Source organism: Salmo trutta, chromosome 20 (genome assembly GCF_901001165.1).
Source record: "Salmo trutta chromosome 20, fSalTru1.1, whole genome shotgun sequence".
NCBI lineage: Eukaryota > Metazoa > Chordata > Actinopteri > Salmoniformes > Salmonidae > Salmo > Salmo trutta.
The window spans coordinates 1,617,688-1,638,354 of record NC_042976.1 but is presented as its reverse complement, the minus strand read 5'-3'; the positions used below and the strand labels follow the sequence as shown (position 1 = coordinate 1,638,354).

Sequence of the window (20,667 nt, the reverse complement as noted above, 5' to 3'; positions counted from 1 at the left end):
TGATGATGATGTAGTACCGTGACCAGACTAAACTATTAGATGATGATAATGATGATGATGTAGTACCGTGACCAGACTAAACTATTAGATGATGATGATGATGTAGTACCGCGACCAGACTAAACTATTAGATGATGATGATGATGATGATGTAGTACCGCGACCAGACTAAACTATTAGATGATGATGATGATGATGATGATGATGATGATGATGTAGTACCGTGACCAGACTAAACTATTAGCTGTGTATTCCAGGTGAACTCTGAGTTCTACACGGGCTGGCTGGACCACTGGGGGGACCAGCATGCTCAGGTGGACACCCAGAAGGTCAGCAGGATGCTGGGGGAAATGCTCAGCATGGGGGCCAGCGTCAACATGTAGGTTCCCGAAAACCTCTCTCTGAAGTGCCAAAAGGTTTCATGTTTTAGCAATTCACTGATGATGATAATACATTTTCTGATAAGGTGCCGTAGTAAGGAACAAGCTAAATGAATGAGCTGATAACAATAATCCTACACAACATAACCAAAGCAGTTGTCCTATTCTCTCACTACAGGTATATGTTTGAAGGAGGGACCAACTTCGGCTACTGGAATGGTTGGTATCAATATTTCCTTCGTTAAGTCTCGTATACCAATCATTTAATACTGTCGAAGTATAACTCGTCGTTCCCTCATGTTAACCCTGTAGGATCAGCTGTAGTCGTTAACCCTGTAGGATCAGCTGTAGTCGTGTTAACCCTGTAGGATCAGCTGTAGTCGTGTTAACCCTGTAGGATCAGCTGTAGTCGTGTTAACCCTGTAGGATCAGCTGTAGTCGTGTTAACCCTGTAGGATCAGCTGTAGTCGTGTTAACCCTGTAGGATCAGCTGTTGTCGTGTTAACCCTGTAGGATCAGCTGTAGTCGTGTTAACCCTGTAGGATCAGCTGTAGTCGTGTTAACCCTGTAGGATCAGCTGTAGTCGTGTTAACCCTGTAGGATCAGCTGTAGTCGTGTTAACCCTGTAGGATCAGCTGTAGTCGTGTTAACCCTGTAGGATCAGCTGTAGTCGTTAACCCTGTAGGATCAGCTGTAGTCGTTAACCCTGTAGGATCAGCTGTAGTCGTGTTAACCCTGTAGGATCAGCTGTAGTCGTGTTAACCCTGTAGGATCAGCTGTAGTCGTGTTAACCCTGTAGGATCAGCTGTAGTCGTGTTAACCCTGTAGGATCAGCTGTAGTCGTGTTAACCCTGTAGGATCAGCTGTAGTCGTTTAACCCTGTAGGATCAGCTGTAGTCGTGTTAACCCTGTAGGATCAGCTGTAGTCGTGTTAACCCTGTAGGATCAGCTGTAGTCGTGTTAACCCTGTAGGATCAGCTGTAGTCGTGTTAACCCTGTAGGATCAGCTGTAGTCGTGTTAACCCTGTAGGATCAGCTGTAGTCGTGTTAACCCTGTAGGATCAGCTGTATAACTGTTGGCCGTGTTAACCCTGTAGGATCAGCTGTAGTCGTGTTAACTCTGTAGGATCAGCTGTATAACTGTTTGTCGTGTTAACTCTATAGGAGCGGACCATGATAACAGGTTTAGGTCGGTAGTGACCAGTTATGACTACAACGCTCCTCTGTCTGAGGCAGGAGACCCTACAGAGAAACTACTGGCCATACGGGACACCATCAGCAAGGTAACAAGCCTAACCCTTAACCTGCCCATACGGGACACCATTACCATGGTAACAAGCCTAACCCTTAACCTGCCCATACGGGACACCATGGTAACAAGCCTAACCCTTAACCTGCCCATACGGGACACCATCACCATGGTAACAAGCCTAACCCTTAACCTGCCCATACGGGACACCATGGTAACAAGCCTAACCCTTAACCTGCCCATACGGGACACCATCACCATGGTAACAAGCCTAACCCTTAACCTGCCCATACGGGACACCATGGTAACAAGCCTAACCCTTAACCTGCCCATACGGGACACCATGGTAACAAGCCTAACCCTTAACCTGCCCATACGGGACACCATGGGAACAAGCCTAACCCTTAACCTGCCCATACGGGACACCATGGTAACAAGCCTAACCCTTAACCTGCCCATACGGGACACCATGGTAACAAGACGAACCCTTAACCTGCCCATACGGGACACCATGGTAACAAGACGAACCCTTAACCTGCCCATACGGGACACCATGGTAACAAGACGAACCCTTAACCTGCCCATACGGGACACCATGGTAACAAGCCTAACCCTTAACCTGCCCATACGGGACACCATGGTAACAAGACGAACCCTTAACCTGCCCATACGGGACACCATGGTAACAAGCCGAACCCTTAACCTGCCCATACGGGACACCATGGTAACAAGACGAACCCTTAACCTGCCCATACGGGACACCATGGTAACAAGACGAACCCTTAACCTGCCCATACGGGACACCATGGTAACAAGCCGAACCCTTAACCTGCCCATACGGGACACCATGGTAACAAGCCTAACCCTTAACCTGCCCATACGGGACACCATGGTAACAAGCCTAACCCTTAACCTGCCCATACGGGACACCATGGTAACAAGACGAACCCTTAACCTGCCCATACGGGACACCATGGTAACAAGCCGAACCCTTAACCTGCCCATACGGGACACCATGGTAACAAGACGAACCCTTAACCTGCCCATACGGGACACCATGGTAACAAGACGAACCCTTAACCTGCCCATACGGGACACCATGGTAACAAGCCGAACCCTTAACCTGCCCATACGGGACACCATGGTAACAAGACTAACCCTTAACCTGCCCATACGGGACACCATGGTAACAAGACGAACCCTTAATCTGCCCATACGGGACACCATGGTAACAAGCCTAACCCTTAACCTGCCCATACGGGACACCATCACCACGGTAACAAGCCTAACCCTTGTCATGACGTTGGCCTCTTTGGGTACAGGAAGGACAGTTGACCCCCTCCCCTTTGTACCATCACCCAACCTACCTTCCCCCCCAACCCAGGGTTGTAAAAATTCCAAGAGGAGAATCTACTACAACATGTTTCATAGAGAGACAAAGGAAATTCTTCCAACTCATAGAATTGGAGAACCTAGCGACATGTGTGTTCTGGAGAAGGTATGGAAGATTGATGAAGACTCCCGCTACGAACTGATCCGCTTGGTACAATTTTGTGATACTCAGAAGAGACAATATAGCCATATTACCATAAAACTGTTTATATAATAGCCTCTGCGATGAGACTGAATCCACATGGTTGTATAAAATGTATTATTAAGGATAAAGCTATTTGTAATACATTGAGATGGTATGTACTGATGTTAATGTGATAGAATTATATTTCTGTAACCAAGTCTAGCTCAGTCATAGGCACGCCCCCAGGGACACATACAGGACCAGGCGTCATTTGACAAGCCTGTTCTCTGGGCCCTATAAAACACCCCCTGATTTACATTTCTACAGACCAGGCCTACACTCCATCGTGAGTTTGGCCCAGAGGTTTGACCAGCCAAGTATTCTACTGAAAGTGAACCATACCACGTGGTTAACTTTTAGACTATCGATATCGACAGAATAAGAACAAGTCTTTGATATTAATTATTAGTCTGCAGCTAAGTAAATTATATCATCGAACGCGAAGACCAACCACATCCATTCTATGACGACATTCATGAATGTCGCTCTGACAGATCCATTCTAACCGAGAGAGAGAGAGAACGCTGACAAACTCTCCATCAGAACAAAACTCTCCAACAAGAATCCCGACGACACATGAGCGTAAATATATATTGATTGCAAAGGTTCCCGAATGAGTGAGCCTTCAATTGGCAATGGTTAATATTAATGAACTCTGTGTAACTTCTCAGCTTACCGTTTTATGACCCATTGTCTAACAGACCAGCCATGCTTGTTAGCCAGTAGGGCACATTCCTATACCCATCATTGGTGACGATAATTACTGTTTGTATGTTTTCTGTTAATTACTTAGTGTAGTAAATAAATGATTTTAAGACAATTGATGTATGGATGATTTTAGTAAAGCCTGGGTTCGTGCAGATAACCAAGAATTACAACTTTCATGATGAGACTGAAACAACATACGGGTTAAGATTGACTGCTATCGATGTAAAATATTACTAAGTATTTTAAGAGTTTATTCAGAGGATAACAGCTCTATAAACGTTCTTCTGTGGTGCCCCGACTTTCTAGTTAATTACATGATTAGCTTAATCAGGTAATATCAATTACAGAGAAATAATTTTATAAGTTAGCATGTCATATCACTTAATCCGGCATAGCCAAAGACACGACACCCTTAACCTTCCCATACGGGACACCATTACCACGGTAACAAGACAAACCCTTAACCTGCCCATACGGGACACCATCACCATGGTAACAAGACGAACCCTTAACCTGCCCATACGGGACACCATCACCATGGTAACAAGCCTAACCCTTAACCTTCCCATACGGGACACCATCACCATGGTAACAAGACGAACCCTTAACCTGCCCATACGGGACACCATCACCATGGTAACAAGCCTAACCCTTAACCTGCCCATACGGGACACCATCACCATGGTAACAAGCCTAACCCTTAACCTGCCCATATGGGACACCATCACCATGGTAACAAGCCTAACCCTTAACCTGCCCTAACCCAGTAGAGAATATACTGGCTATACGGGACATCGTCGCCATGGTAACATGACTGGGACAAACCCACAGGACTCAGTTCATCTTAGGTTATGTCCCAAATAGCACCCTATGCCCTATATATAGTGTGCTACTTTTGACCAAGACCCATAGTGCTCTAGTGTACTATATAGGGCATACTAGGGTGCATGGGCTCTGGTCAAAAGTATCACACTATATATGGAGGCATTTCAGATGCATCCCCTTTTGAAATATATGATATTGATGTGTATGTTAATACTGGCTATATTTTCCCCTTTCCATCTAGTTCAGAGACATCCCTGTGGGTCCCATGCCCCCAGCCACTCCCAAGATGGCCTATGGCTTCGTGACTCTGACAATGGTATGGGCTTATTACAGCATACTTTACTACCAGGACCCAGCCTTATTTACAGCATACTTTACTACCAGGACCCAGCATACTTTACTACCAGGACCCAGCCTTATTTACAGCATACTTTACTACCAGGACCCAGCCTTATTTACAGCATACTTTACTACCAGGACCCACCACATTGCCTTATTACAGCATACTTTACTACCAGGACCCGGTCTTATTTACAGCATACTTTACTACCAGGACCCAGCCTTATTACAGCATACTTTACTACCAGGACCCAGCCTTATTTAGAGCATACTTTACTACCAGGACCCAGCCTTATTTACAGCATACTTTACTACCAGGACCCAGCCTTATTTACAGCATACTTTACTACCAGGACCCAGCCTTATTTACAGCATACTTTACTACCAGGACCCAGCCTTATTATAGCATACTTTACTACCAGGACCCGGCCTTATTTACAGCATACTTTACTACCAGGACCCAGCCTTATTACAGCACTACAGTGGGGCCACTTACAGACACCAGTTAGTCCTCTCACTAACCCCCAGTCTGGAGAGGTGTGGAGACACCAGTTAGTCCTGTCACTAACCCCCAGTCTGGAGAGGTGTGGAGACACCAGTTAGTCCTGTCACTAACCCCCAGTCTGGAGAGGTGTGGAGACACCAGTTATTCCTCTCACTGACCCCCAGTCTGGAGAGGTGTGGAGACACCAGTTATTCCTCTCACTGACCCCCAGTCTGGAGAGGTGTGGAGACACCAGTTAGTCCTGTCACTAACCCCCAGTCTGGAGAGGTGTGGAGACACCAGTTATTCCTCTCACTGACCCCCAGTCTGGAGAGGTGTGTCCATTTAGAGACACCAGTTAGTCCTCTCACTGACCCCCAGTCTGGAGAGGTGTGTCCATTTAGAGACACCAGTTAGTCCTCTCACTTAAACCCTTGTCATTGTTTTTTCTTATGTTGTACTTACCCCACATATTCTGGTCATGTGACTGAATGCATCCAGAGTATTTTCAGATTCCGTTAATCAACAAATGCGATGAAAAGTACAGTAAATGTAAAATGCACAGAGTAATGTTAGAATGCAAGTCTTGTTTGGATTCTTGTCCCCACCGTATAGTGTAATCAGTGTATTCCGCCATAAGCGAACAAGAAAACGCTCATCCAGAGGCGGGGCTCCTAGGAGCCGGGGACTTTAATGCAAGGAAACTTAAATTTCTACCAGCATGTTAAATGTGCAACCAGAGGGAAAAAATTCTAGACCATCTTTACTCCACACACAGAGACGCGTACAAAGCTCTCCCTCGCCCTCCATTTGGCAAATCTGACCATAATTCTATCCTCCTGATTCCTGCTTACAAGCAAAAATTAAAGCAAGAAGCACCAGTGACTAGATCAATAAAAAAAGTGGTCAGATGAAGCAGATGCTAAACTACAGGACTGTTTTGCTAGAACAGACTGGGAATATGTTCCGGGATTCATCCGATGGCATTGAGGAGTACACCACATCAGTCACTGGCTTCTTCAATACGTTTTATGACGACGTCGTCCCCACAGTGACCGTACGTACATACCCCAACCAGAAGCCATGGATTACAGGCAACATTCGCACTGAGCTAAAGGGCAGAGCTGCCGCTTTCAATGTGTAGAACTCTAACCCGGAAGCTTACAAGAAATCCCGGTATGCCCTCAGACGAACCATCAAACAGGCAAAGCATCAATACAGGGCTAAGAACGAATTGTACTACATCGGCTCTGACGCTCGTCGGATGTTTTATTTTTAAATGTTATTTAACTAGGCAAGTCAGTTAAGAGCAAATTCTTATTTACAATGACGGCCTACCGGGGAACAGTGGGTTAAACTGCCTTGTTCAGGGGCAGAATGACAGATTTTTACCTTGTCAGCTCAGGGATTCGATTTAGCCACCTTTCGGTTACTGGCCCAACGCTCTAACCACTAGACTACCTGCCGCCCCAAATGTGGCAGGGCTTGCAAACTTTTAGACTACAAAAGGGAAGCACAGACGAGAGCTGCCCAGTGACACGAGCCTACCAGACGAGCTAAACTATTTCTATGCTTGCTTCGAGGCAAATGGTACCGAAACATGCATAAGAGCACCAGATGTTCCGGACGACTGTGTGATCACGCTCTCCGCAGCCAATGAGAGTAAGACCTTTAAACAGGTCAACATTCACAAGGCCGCAGGGCCAGACGGATTACCAGGACGTGTACTGTAAGCATGCGCTGACCAACTGGCAAGTGTCTTCACTGACATTTTCAACATGTCCCTGTCCGAGTCTGTAATACCAACATGTTTTAAGCAGACCACCATAGTCCCTGTGCCCAAGAACACTAAGGTAACCTGCCTAAATGACTACCGACCCGTAGCACTCACGTCTGTAGCCATGAAGTGCTTTGAAAGTCTGGTCATGGCTCACATCAACACCATGATCCCAGAAACCCTAGACCCACTCCAATTTGCATACCGCCCCAACAGATCCACAGATGATGCAATCTCTATTGCACTCCACACTGGCCTTTCCCACCTGGACAAAAGGAACACCTATGTGAAAATGCTATTCATTGACTACAGCTCAGCGTTCAACACCATAGTGCCCTCAAAGCTCATCACTAAGCTAAGGACCCTGGGACTAAACCCCTCCCTCTGCAACTGGATCCTGGACTTCCTGATGGGCCCCCCCCCCAGGTGGTAAGGGTAGGTAACAACACATCTGCCACACTGATCCTCAACACAGGGGCCCCTCAGGGGTGCGTGCTCAGTCCCCTCCTGTACTCCCTGTTCACTCATGACTGCACGGCCAGGCACAACTTCAACACCATCATTAAGTTTGCCGATGACAACAGTGCTAGGCCTGATCACCGACAACGATGAGACAGCCTATAGGGCCTAACATCTTGACCATGTTCTGTTATAATATCCACCCGGCACAGCCAGAAGAGGACTGGCCACCCCTCATAGCCTGGTTCCTCTCTAGGTTTCTTCCTAGGTTTTTGGCCTTTCTAGGGAGTTTTTCCTAGGGAGTTTTTCCTAGCCACCGTGCCTCTTTCACATGCATTGCTTGCTGTTTGGGGTTTTAGGCTGGGTTTCTGTACAGCACTTTGAGATTTCAGCTGATGTACGAAGGGCTATATAAATAAATTTGATTTGATTTGAGGGAGGAGGTCCGAGACCTGGCAGTGTGGTGCCAGGACAAAAACCTCTCCCTCAACATGATCAAGGCAAAGGAGATGATTGTCGACTACAGGAAAAAGAGGACAGAGCACGCCCCCTTGCTCATCGACGGGGCTGCAGTGGAGCAGGTTGAGAGCTTCAAGTTCCTTGGTGTCCACATCACCAACAAACTAGAATGGTCCAAGCACACCAAGACAGTTGTGAAGAGGGCACGACAAAACCTATTCTCCCTCAGGAGACTGAAAAGATTTGGCATGGGTCCTCAGATCCTCAAAAGGTTCTACAGCTGCACCATCGAGAGCATCCTGACTGCCTGGTATGGCAACTGCTCGGCCTCCAAACGCAAGGCACTAGAGGGTAGTGCGAACGGCCCAGTACATCACTGGGGCCAAGCTCCCTGCCATCCAGGACCTCTATACCAGGCGGTGTCAGAGGAAGGCCCTAAAAATGGTCAAAGACTCCAGCCACCCTAGTCATAGATTGTTCTCCCTGCTACCGCACGGCAAGCGGTACCGGAGAGCCAAGTCTAGGTCCAAGAGGCTTCTAAACAGCTTCTACCCCCAAGACATAAGACTCCTGAACATCTAATCAAATGGCTACCCTGACTATTTGCATTGCGCCCCCTCCCCCTCTCCACACCACTGCCACTCTCTGTTGTCATCTATGCATAGTCACTTTAATAACTCTACCCACATGTACATATTACTTCAACTAACCGGTGCCCCCGCACATTGACTCTGTACCGGTACCCCCTGTATAGCCTCCACATTGACTCTGTACCGGTACCCCCTGTATATAGCCTCCACATTGACTCTGTACCGGTACCCCCCTGTATATAGCCTCCACATTGACTCTGTACCGGTACCCCCCTGTATATAGCCTCCACATTGACTCTGTACCGGTACCCCCTGTATATAGCCTCCACATTGACTCTGTACCGGTACCCCCTGTATATAGCCTCCACATTGACTCTGTACCGTAACACCCTGTATATAGCCTCCACATTGACTCTGTACCGGTACCCCCTGTATATAGCCTCCACATTGACTCTGTACCGGTACCCCCTGTATATAGCCTCCACATTGACTCTGTACCGGTACCTCCTGTATATAGCCTCCACATTGACTCTGTACCGGTACCCCCCCTGTATATAGCCTCCACATTGACTCTGTACCGGTACCCCCTGTATATAGCCTCCACATTGACTCTGCACCGTAATACCCTGTATATAGCCTCCACATTGACTCTGTACTGGTACCCCCTGTATATAGCCTCCACATTGACTCTGTACCGGTACCTCCTGTATATAGCCTCCACATTGACTCTGTACTGGTACCTCCTGTATATAGCCTCCACATTGACTCTGCACCGTAATACCCTGTATATAGCCTCCACATTGACTCTGTACCGGTACCCCCTGTATATAGCCTCCACATTGACTCTGTACTGGTACCTCCTGTATATAGCCTCCACATTGACTCTGTACCGGTACCCCCCTGTATATAGCCTCCACATTGACTCTGTACCGGTACCCCCCTGTATATAGCCTCCACATTGACTCTGTACCGGTACCCCCTGTATATAGCCTCCACATTGACTCTGCACCGTAATACCCTGTATATAGCCTCCACATTGACTCTGTACTGGTACCCCCTGTATATAGCCTCCACATTGACTCTGTACCGGTACCTCCTGTATATAGCCTCCACATTGACTCTGTACTGGTACCTCCTGTATATAGCCTCCACATTGACTCTGCACCGTAATACCCTGTATATAGCCTCCACATTGACTCTGTACCGGTACCCCCTGTATATAGCCTCCACATTGACTCTGTACTGGTACCTCCTGTATATAGCCTCCACATTGACTCTGTACCGGTACCCTCTGTATATAGCCTCCACATTGACTCTGTACCGGTACCCCCTGTATATAGCCTCCACATTGACTCTGTACCGGTACCTCCTGTATATAGCCTCGCTATTGTTATTTTACTGCTGCTCTTTAATTACTTGTTACTTATTCGTATTTTTTAAACTGCATTGTTCGTTAGGTAAGAATTTCACTGTAAGGTCTACTACATCTGTTGTATTCAGCGCATGTGACTAATAAAATTTGATTTGATTTCCCCATACTCTCTACCATGGTGATGCTTTCCATATTTCTTCTGTACGAAACATCTCAATGTAGCCCTATCCATATAGGCCCATTCCCACAAGTGTAAAGGGTTAACATAAAATATCTTGGTTGACAAATTTAGAGTGAATGTTACAGATGAAAGGCCTATTGTTATTGTTAAAAAATTGCATTGTTAAACATAAAATTGCTTATAATACCATTAATATTCCCAAATGTAAATTTTTGGAATATAGGTGTGTGGAATAAACTCTCTGTGGCTCAGTTGGTAGAGCATGGTGTTTGCAACGCCAGGGTTGTGGGTTCGAGTCCCACGGGACTTACAGTAGTGAATGCATACATTTCTTTTCGTACTGGCCCTTTTGAGGATATATATATATATATAGCTTATATTATATTATTATTTTTATCTACCAAAGAAATGTGTGGACGACCTGCAGGTTGTAAACCAATGCCCTAGTTAAAGGAGATGCCCTAGTTAAAGGAGATGCCCTAGTTAAAGGAGAAATAAACCATAGAACAACATACTGTATGACTTCAACCTCTGCTCTGATTGGTAGGTAGGAAACCTCAGCAGCCTGTTGGGGACGCTGTCACCTCAGGGTCCTGTTCGCTCACAGTACCCTCTGTCTTTTGAAGAGATGAACCAGGTAGGTGTACACCCTCTATCCTGGGAAACCATCTGGTATAGTTATGGAAGGTAGGTCTCTAGGTCTCTATCCTGGGAAACCATCTGGTATAGTTATGGAGGGTAGGTCTCTATCCTGGGAAACCATCTGGTATAGTTATGGAGGGTAGGTTTCTAGGTCTCTATCCTGGGAAACCATCTGGTATAGTTATGGAGGGTAAGTCTCTATCCTGGGGAAACCATCTGGTATAGTTATGGAGGGTAGGTCTCTATCCTGGGAAACCATCTGGTATAGTTATGGAGGGTAGGTCTCTACGTCTCTATCCTGGGGAAACCATCTGGTATAGTTATGGAGGGTAGGTCTCTATCCTGGGGAAACCATCTGGTATAGTTATGGAGGGTAGGTCTCTATCCTGGGGAAACCATCTGGTATAGTTATGGAGGGTAGGTCTATATCCTGGGAAACCATCTGGTATAGTTATGGAGGATAGGTCTCTATCCTGGGAAACCATCTGGTATAGTTATGGAGGGTAGGTCTCTAGGTCTCTATCCTGGGGAACCATCTGGTATAGTTATGGAGGGTAGGTCTCTATCCTGGGAAACCATCTGGTATAGTTATGGAGGGTAGGTCTCTATCCTGGGAAACCATCTGGTATAGTTATGGAGGGTAGGTCTCTATCCTGGGGAACCATCTGGTATAGTTATGGAGGGTAGGTCTCTATCCTGGGGAACCCATCTGGAATAGTTATGGAGGGTAGGTCTCTAGGTCTCTATCCTGGGAAACCATCTGGTATAGTTATGGAGGGTAGGTCTCTATCCTGGGGAAACCATCTGGTATAGTTATGGAGGGTAGGTCTCTAGGTCTCTATCCTGGGGAACCATCTGGTATAGTTATGGAGGGTAGGTCTCTATCCTGGGGAAACCATCTGGTATAGTTATGGAGGGTAGGTCTCTATCCTGGGAAACCATCTGGTATAGTTATGGAGGATAGGTCTCTAGGTCTCTATCCTAGGAAACCATCTGGTATAGTTGAGGGTAGGTCTCTAGGTCTCTATCCTGGGGGAACCATCTGGTATAGTTATGGAGGGTAGGTCTCTATCCTGGGGAAACCATCTGGTATAGTTATGGAGGGTAGGTCTCTATCCTGGGGAACCATCTGGTATAGTTATGGAGGGTAGGTCTCTATCCTGGGAAACCATCTGGTATAGTTATGGAGGGTAGGTCTCTATTTTGGGGAAACCATCTGGTATAGTTATAGAGGGTAGGTCTCTATCCTGGGGAAACCATCTGGTATAGTTATGGAGGGTAGGTCTCTATCCTGGGGAAACCATCTGGTATAGTTATGGAGGGTAGGTCTCTATCCTGGGGAAACCATCTGGTATAGTTATGGAGGGTATGTCTCTAGGTCTCTATCCTGGGAAACCATCTGGTATAGTTATGGAGGGTAGGTCTCTATCCTGGGAAACCATCTGGTATAGTTATGGAGGGTAGGTCTCTATCCTGGGGAAACCATCTGGTATAGTTATGGAGGGTAGGTCTCTATCCTGGGAAACCATCTGGTATAGTTATGGAGGGTAGGTCTCTATCCTGGGGAAACCATCTGGTATAGTTATGGAGGGTAGGTCTCTAGGTCTCTATCCTGGGGAAACCATCTGGTATAGTTATGGAAGGTAGGTCTCTAGGTCTCTATCCTGGGAAACCATCTGGTATAGTTATGGAGGGTAGGTCTCTATCCTGGGGAAACCATCTGGTATAGTTATGGAGGGTAGGTCTCTAGGTCTCTATCCTGGGGAAACCATCTGGTATAGTTATGGAGGGTAGGTCTCTATCCTGGGGAACCATCTGGTATAGTTATGGAGGGTAGGTCTCTATCCTGGGGAAACCATCTGGTATAGTTATGGAGGGTAGGTCTCTATCCTGGGAAACCATCTGGTATAGTTATGGAGGGTAGGTCTCTATCCTGGGGAACCATCTGGTATAGTTATGGAGGGTAGGTCTCTATCCTGGGGAAACCATCTGGTATAGTTATGGAGGGTAGATCTCTACGTCTCAATTCTGGGGAAACCATCTGGTATAGTTATGGAGGGTAGGTCTCTATCCTGGGGAACCATCTGGTATAGTTATGGAGGGTAGGTCTCTAGGTCTCTATCCTGGGGAAACCATCTGGTATAGTTATGGAGGGTAGGTCTCTATCCTGGGAAACCATCTGGTATAGTTATGGAGGGTAGGTCTCTAACCTGGGGAAACCATCTGGAATAGTTATGGAGGGTAGGTCTCTAGGTCTCTATCCTGGGAAACCATCTGGTATAGTTATGGAGGGTAGGTCTCTAGGTCTCTATCCTGGGAAACCATCTGGTATAGTTATGGAGGGTAGGTCTCTATCCTGGGAAACCATCTGGTATAGTTATGGAGGGTAGGTCTCTATCCTGGGAAAACCATCTGGTATAGTTATGGAGGGTAGGTCTCTATCCTGGGAAACCATCTGGTATAGTTATGGAGGGTAGGTCTCTATCCTGGGAAACCATCTGGTATAGTTATGGAGGGTAGGTCTCTATCCTGGGAAACCATCTGGTATAGTTATGGAGGGTAGGTCTCTATCCTGGGGAAACCATCTGGTATAGTTATGGAGGGTATGTCTCTAGGTCTCTATCCTGGGGAAACCATCTGGTATAGTTATGGAGGGTAGGTCTCTAGGTCTCTATCCTGGGAAACCATCTGGTATAGTTATGGAGGGTAGGTCTCTATCCTGGGGAAACCATCTGGTATAGTTATGGAGGGTAGGTCTCTATCCTGGGGAACCATCTGGTATAGTTATGGAGGGTAGGTCTCTATCCTGGGGAAACCATCTGGTATAGTTATGGAGGGTAGGTCTCTATCCTGGGAAACCATCTGGTATAGTTATGGAGGGTAGGTCTCTAGGTCTCTATCCTGGGAAACCATCTGGTATAGTTATGGAGGGTAGGTCTCTATCCTGGGGAAACCATCTGGTATAGTTATGGAGGGTAGGTCTCTAGGTCTCTATCCTGGGGAACCATCTGGTATAGTTATGGAGGGTAGGTCTCTATCCTGGGAAACCATCTGGTATAGTTATGGAGGGTAGGTCTCTATCCTGGGAAACCATCTGGTATAGTTATGGAGGGTAGGTCTCTAGGTCTCTATCCTGGGAAATCATCTGGTATAGTTATGGAGGGTAGGTCTCTATCCTGGGGAACCATCTGGTATAGTTATGGAGGGTAGGTCTCTATCCTGGGGAAACCATCTGGTATAGTTATGGAGGGTAGGTCTCTAGGTCTCTATCCTGGGAAACCATCTGGTATAGTTATGGAGGGTAGGTCTCTATCCTGGGGAAACCATCTGGTATAGTTATGGAGGGTAGGTCTCTATCCTGGGAAACCATCTGGTATAGTTATGGAGGGTAGGTCTCTATCCTGGGGAAACCATCTGGTATAGTTATGGAGGGTAGGTCTCTATCCTGGGAAACCATCTGGTATAGTTATGGAAGGTGGGTCTAAGAAACAATTCACATTGTTTTAACTTTACTTAATGTGTTTAATACTATGGCTTAATGTTGTACCTTTTGTGTTGTTTAGTACTATGGCTTCATGCTGTACCTACTCTGTTTAGTACTATGGCTTCATGCTGTACCTACTCTGTTTAGTACTATAGTTTCATGCTGTATCTTCTCTGTTTAGTACTATGGCTTCATGCTGTACCTACTCTGTTTAGTACTATGGCTTCATGCTGTACCTACTCTGTTTAGTACTATAGTTTCATGCTGTATCTTCTCTGTTTAGTACTATGGCTTCATGCTGTATCTACTCTGTTTAGTACTATGGCTTCATGCTGTACCGGACCAAGCTGCCCAGGGACCTGCCAGAAGACACACCCCTAATCTCTCCTCTGAATGGGGTTCACGACCGAGCATATGTCTCTGTCTGTGGGGTAGGTGCGTCTGTCTGTCTTAATGGGGTAGACGTCCGTCCGTCCGTGGGGTAGGCGTCCGTCCGTGGGGTAGGCGTCTGTCCGTCCGTCCGTGGGGTAGGCGTCTGTCCGTCCGTCCGTGGGGTAGGCGTCCGTCCGTGGGGTAGGCGTCCGTCCGTCCGTCCGTGGGGTAGATCTGTCTGTCCTGGTTCATTACCGGGCATATGTCTCTGTCTGTGGGGTAGGTGTGTCTCTCAGTCTGTCCTGAATGGAGTTCATGAATGGGCATAGGTCTGTCTGGGGTAGATGTTTGTCCATGGAGTAGGTGTCTGTCTGTCTTAATGGGGTAGGTGTCTCTCTGTCTTAATGGGGTAGGTGTCTGTCTTAATGGAGTAGGTGTCTGTCTGTCACACCACCAGTGTTGTCCTCTTGTCTGGTCAGTCAGACGGTGCCCTTACTGGTTTTGGAAAACGCTGCCGACTATACCGAGCACATGCGTGTGCGTGTTGATTTTGTCCATCCACACCAGATGGGAATCAAGACAGGCAGGTTGAAATATCAAAACGAACTCTGAACAAACGATATTCATTTTGGGGGACAGGATCTTTGGTAGAATTTTGAGTCACACAAAAATCATGTGATCTCTATTCCCGACATTTAATCTAATCCACAGATATATATAAAAAAAGGGGGAAGCCCTAGTAAATTCCTAAAAACATCTCTTCTTGAGTCGTCGTTGTCTTCTGTGGATTTTAATCTGGCGGTTGGTAACCAACTTTAAGGTACATTACCACCACCAACTGGACTGGAGAGCGGACCTCCGGTCCTCTTTCAATCACCCACGTGGGCATATGCTCCAAAACAACCAATGAGGAGATGGGAGAGGCGGGACTTGCAGCGCGTCTAAGAGAACAGAGTTCTATTTCAGTGCCTGGCGATGCAGACGCCCGTGAGCAGTTTGGATTAAATTATTAACGTGTATGTGTACATTTTAATTTTGCAACGTGAGGTGGTCAGAATGTCAGGCGCCGCTCCAGAATCCTACATAAGTATTCGATTGGGAGGTTGTGTGATGGTCAGCATGTTGTACAGAGGTTGTGTGATGGTTGTACAGAGGTTGTGTGATGGTCAGCATGTTGTACAGAGGTTGTGTGATGGTTGTTCAGAGGTTGTGTCCTCTTCCTGTACAGGTTTTTCAGGGGCTGCTGGAGAGAGACACGACTCTGGTGATGAACCTAACAGGGAAGCAGGGGGACCAGGTTGATGTTCTAGTGGAGAACATGGGACGAGTCAACTTTGGCAGCAAGATCAATGACTTCAAGGCAAGTCTACTTCAGTAGACAGACACGTATGTTTATATCTTGATCTGAATAAAATAGAAGTTTTAGCAGTTCAAGATTTATGGAAGTGAAGTGCGCTGGTCCCATAAAGGATCCAGACTCCAATATCCAAGAGAAAAACTATTCAGTTATTTGAGTCTATCACAGGAATGTTCACAGAAGTATTAGTCAAACTTTTGCTAGGAATGGATAGCCAAATCCCAGATCGTTTTTTTTTGCCAAGCCAAACTTCTCATGACAATGAGTAAAAAAAAGGAGTTGGCATGATAGCCTGAGTGCCAGTCTATTTGTGCTAAGGAATGGACACACCTTCAAGCCTCTCTAGGCAAGCCCAGGGTTTTGAAATGGATGAGTCGCAACTGGGAGCCAGTGGAGAGTTCAGAGGAGCGGAGTGATAAACCCTTAACGACAATGAGTTACGAGGAGTTGACAAAAGCACCAACAGTCGGGCTAAGGAATTGACTTAAGTTGGATTTCTTGGTCATGTCTGTATTTTCGCAGGGCCTTTTGAGTAACCTGATCCTTGGTAAAGATGTGCTGACAGATTGGCAGATCTACCCTCTGGACATCGACGGCGCCATCGCCTCCGGATGGCCCCAGTCAGGCCAGCGACGTTCCCTACCCGACCCAGTCAGAGGGCCTTCAGATGGGCCAGTCTTCTACCAGGGCACCCTGACTACCAACGGTCTGGCCTGGGACACCTTTCTCCGGCTCAATGAATGGACCAAGGTGAGGACATAATCAATACTGAGTTAATGCTACGGAGTCTTTTTACCAACTGGTTTACTAGTACAGAAAATACTAGTTTAAGACTTTACCAATACGGAGATCTATGAAGAACAAGAGATGTGTGTGTCTTCTGTGTTCACTATCAGTTCCTTCTTGGGGCTCAAATCCTCCACTGAGACTGACTGTCTCCCCTCTTGCCTCTCCACTGTTCCCAGGGACAAGTGTGGATCAACGGGGTGAACCTGGGCAGGTACTGGCCTAAGAGAGGTCCCCAGCAGACCCTGTACATCCCGGGGCCTTTGCTCAGCCCCACCCAGCCCAACAATATCACAGTCCTGGAGCTAGAGAGGGCCCCTCCTCACACCAGGGTCCTCTTTATGGACCGGCCCCAGCTCAACAGCACTTCCGGCAAGACATCACAGACCACAGACAGACAGACATGACACCGCAGTTACAGACAGAAGACAAGACATTACCTCAGAGAATCAGTTTCTTCATAGTTGACACACACAGAGAGACGACAGACAGCCAATCAATCCCTCCGAATAAGTCTGTCCAACTACTTCTTATGTGCAGCATGAGCTAATACACTCCAATCGTCTATCAAATCGATGTATGTGTAAACATATCCTGTATCAATTCATTTCAGCACTCTTTTCTACGGACTTAAGTCTATAACAACCGCTGAGCCAGACTTAGTTTCTGTAACCCTGTCTCCACGATGATCTGTTTAAAAAGGAAACTTAAAAGGTTTGGTTTTCTGTGTTTAGCTCACGCAGGTATGAATAAATCGATGACAGTATTATGGTAATCATTGTTTTGACATGATTTTAAAAATAACATGAGTTGCTGTGCTTCTGTCAGATACTGGTTATGTTTTGGTACTTTATACCTTTTAAATCAATTTCCTAAAAAAAAAAAAACTGTGTACATTAATAAACAGTATTTCATCATCACACATACAGTTGAATTAATATTGTTTATTATTATTCCATTCGACACCAACAGAATGATTTAATCTGACACCAGTTGACCCGGGTTCAGACCTGGAGGAACCATCAGAATGATTTAATCTGACACCAGTTGACCCGGTTCAGACCTGGAGGAACCATCAGAATGATTTAATCTGCCACCAGTTGACCCGGTTCAGACCTGGAGGAACCAACAGAATGATTTAATCTGACACCAGTTGACCCGGGTTCAGACCTGGAGGAACCATCAGAATGATTTAATCTGACACCAGTTGACCAGGTTCAGACCTGGAGGAACCATCAGAATGATTTAATCTGACACCAGTTGACCCGGTTCAGACCTGGAGGAACCAACAGAATGATTTAATCTGACACCAGTTGACCCGGGTTCAGACCTGGAGGAACCATCAGAATGATTTAATCTGACACCAGTTGACCCGGTTCAGACCTGGAGGAACCATCAGAATGATTTAATCTGCCACCAGTTGACCCGGTTCAGACCTGGAGGAACCAACAGAATGATTTAATCTGACACCAGTTGACCCGGGTTCAGACCTGGAGGAACCATCAGAATGATTTAATCTGACACCAGTTGACCAGGTTCAGACCTGGAGGAACCATCAGAATGATTTAATCTGACACCAGTTGACCCGGTTCAGACCTGGAGGAACCAACAGAATGATTTAATCTGACACCAGTTGACCCGGGTTCAGACCTGGTAGAACCAACAGAATGATTTAATCTGACACCAGTTGACCCAGTTCAGACCTGGAGGAACCATCAGAATGATTTCATCTGACACCAGTTGACCCGGGTTCAGACCTGGAGGAACCAACAGAATGATTTAATCTGACACCAGTTGACCCCTGGAGGAGCCAACAGAATGATTTAATCTGACACCAGTTGACCCAGTTCAGACCTGGAGGAACCATCAGAATGATTTCATCTGACACCAGTTGACCTGGGTTCAGACCTGGAGGAACCAACAGAATGATTTAATCTGACACCAGTTGACCCGGGTTCAGACCTGGAGGAACCATCAGAATGATTTAATCTGACACCAGTTGACCCGGTTCAGACCTGGAGGAACCAACAACTCTGCCTCCTTTCCTGAAACGATCAGCTCCATTTAAAGGCAACAGCTTCCACGGTAAACGCTGCATGTCGGCTCAATGACCTTTAGGATTTCCAACGGCGCTACAACTCAGATCGTCCCGAGTTAAACTGAATCCAGCCGTAACAAGCCCGCTTGTCTTGAGTCACCAGGTCCAGTTTTTTGCCTATTGGATAGGATAAAATGCATAGAAATATAACGATTAGAACGGGAGTCCCCATTCAAGTCAATCATTTGTTTGTTCTATTCATTCTATTTCTGTGCATTTTAATCCTATCAGACGGGCAAGATCACTGGGCCCTGCAGATTGACTTAGGTCTGTGGCCTGGTTCAGTTAGGGCTCTGGGCCCTGTGGCTTGGTTCAGTTAGGGCCCTGTGGCTTGGTTCAGTTAGGTCTCTAAGCCCTGTGGCTTGGTTCAGTTAGGTCTCTGGGCCCTGTGGCCTGGTTCAGTTAGGTCTCTGGGCCCTGTGGCTTGGTTCAGTTAGGTCTCTGGGCCCTGTGGCTTGGTTCAGTTAGGTCTCTGGGTCTGCGTGCTCTGGGCCCACCAACTAACAGATTAGTAGGCTAGTAGGCCTGAGGCTTCTATAGTGAATTGGCAACAGTATGGTAGGGTTGTGGCGGTAGCAACTTGAAAGTCAGTTTGCTGCTTTGCTCCTGTTAGCCACATTAGCCTTGCGGTGCTCCTGGACACAGACAGTGTTTAAGGTTAGGCTGAGGCTGTTATGGTCAGATACTGGTAGATATCAACGTTATTGTCGGGTGTTAGTTCGCTGCTTTGCTCCTGTTAGCCACATTTGCCTTGCGGTGCTCCTGGACACAGCGTGGGGTGCAGAAGCTGAAGTCTAGGTATTGAAACGGGACCTTTCCCACCAGGGATTCCCCACACTGCCAACACCGCCTGGTAAAGAGGAGAGAACATGGAGTTAGAAACACACTAGACTCCTAGACGATACTGTATACGACAGGAGAGACCACTAGACTCCTAGACGATACTGTATACGACAGGAGAGACCACTAGACGATACTGTATACGACAGGAGACCCCTAGACCATACTGTATACGACAGGAGAGACCACTAGACGATACTGTATACGACAGGAGAGACCACTAGACTCCTAGACGATACTGTATACGACAGGAGAGACCACTAGACGATACTGTATACGACAGGAGACCCCTAGACCATACTGTATACGACAGGAGAGACCACTAGACGATACTGTATACGACAGGAGAGACCACTAGACCCCTAGACGATACTGTATACGACAGGAGAGACCACTAGACCCCTAGACGATACTGTATACGACAGGAGAGACCACTAGACCCCTAGACGATACTGTATACGACAGGAGAGACCACTAGACGATACTGTATACGGCAGGAGAGACTCCTAGACGATACTGTATACGGCAGGAGAGACCACTAGACTCCTAGACGATACTGTATACGGCAGGAGAGACCACTAGACCCCTAGACGATACTGTATACGGCAGGAGAGACCACTAGACCCCTAGACGATACTGTATACGGCAGGAGAGACCACTAGACGATACTGTATACGACAGGAGAGACC

General features: G+C 46.8%; 2 protein-coding genes and 2 long non-coding RNA genes across 17 annotated transcripts in view; 3 read left to right on the top strand and 1 right to left on the bottom strand.

The window, feature by feature from the left end:
* The window catches only part of glb1l (galactosidase, beta 1-like), a 60,518-nt gene extending 42,591 nt beyond the window's left edge, over window positions 1-17,927 (top strand). The window contains exons 8-16 of the mRNA XM_029702001.1: window positions 258-379; window positions 559-599; window positions 1,545-1,663; window positions 4,980-5,054; window positions 10,947-11,036; window positions 14,843-14,956; window positions 16,126-16,257; window positions 16,777-17,004; window positions 17,220-17,927. Coding sequence (XP_029557861.1) covers window positions 258-379; window positions 559-599; window positions 1,545-1,663; window positions 4,980-5,054; window positions 10,947-11,036; window positions 14,843-14,956; window positions 16,126-16,257; window positions 16,777-17,004; window positions 17,220-17,447 — 1,149 coding nt within the window. The 3' untranslated portion in view covers window positions 17,448-17,927. The remainder of the gene's footprint in view (window positions 1-257; window positions 380-558; window positions 600-1,544; window positions 1,664-4,979; window positions 5,055-10,946; window positions 11,037-14,842; window positions 14,957-16,125; window positions 16,258-16,776; window positions 17,005-17,219) is intronic.
* On the top strand, window positions 11,224-13,421 carry LOC115155401 (uncharacterized). Of its 14 annotated transcripts, none has more exons than XR_003868054.1 (6): window positions 11,224-11,322; window positions 11,506-11,548; window positions 11,600-12,192; window positions 12,420-12,588; window positions 12,685-13,242; window positions 13,287-13,322. It is a non-coding gene; the product is annotated as an uncharacterized LOC115155401 (long non-coding RNA). The 14 variants fall into 14 exon arrangements; XR_003868056.1 differs by lacking the exon at window positions 11,224-11,322 and adding an exon at window positions 11,333-11,374; XR_003868052.1 differs by lacking the exon at window positions 11,224-11,322 and adding an exon at window positions 13,389-13,417 and having other exon boundaries at window positions 11,527-12,192; window positions 13,287-13,337.
* LOC115155403 (uncharacterized) lies at window positions 13,714-14,482 on the top strand. The gene is made up of 3 exons (XR_003868062.1): window positions 13,714-13,795; window positions 13,926-14,157; window positions 14,252-14,482. It is a non-coding gene; the product is annotated as an uncharacterized LOC115155403 (long non-coding RNA).
* Window positions 17,928-17,969: 42 nt separating the features above from the next.
* ankzf1 (ankyrin repeat and zinc finger peptidyl tRNA hydrolase 1) overlaps window positions 17,970-20,667 on the bottom strand; it is a 72,981-nt gene continuing 70,283 nt past the window's right edge. Inside the window, exon 17 of the mRNA XM_029703718.1 lies at window positions 17,970-19,988. Coding sequence (XP_029559578.1) covers window positions 19,853-19,988 — 136 coding nt within the window. The 3' untranslated portion in view covers window positions 17,970-19,852. The remainder of the gene's footprint in view (window positions 19,989-20,667) is intronic.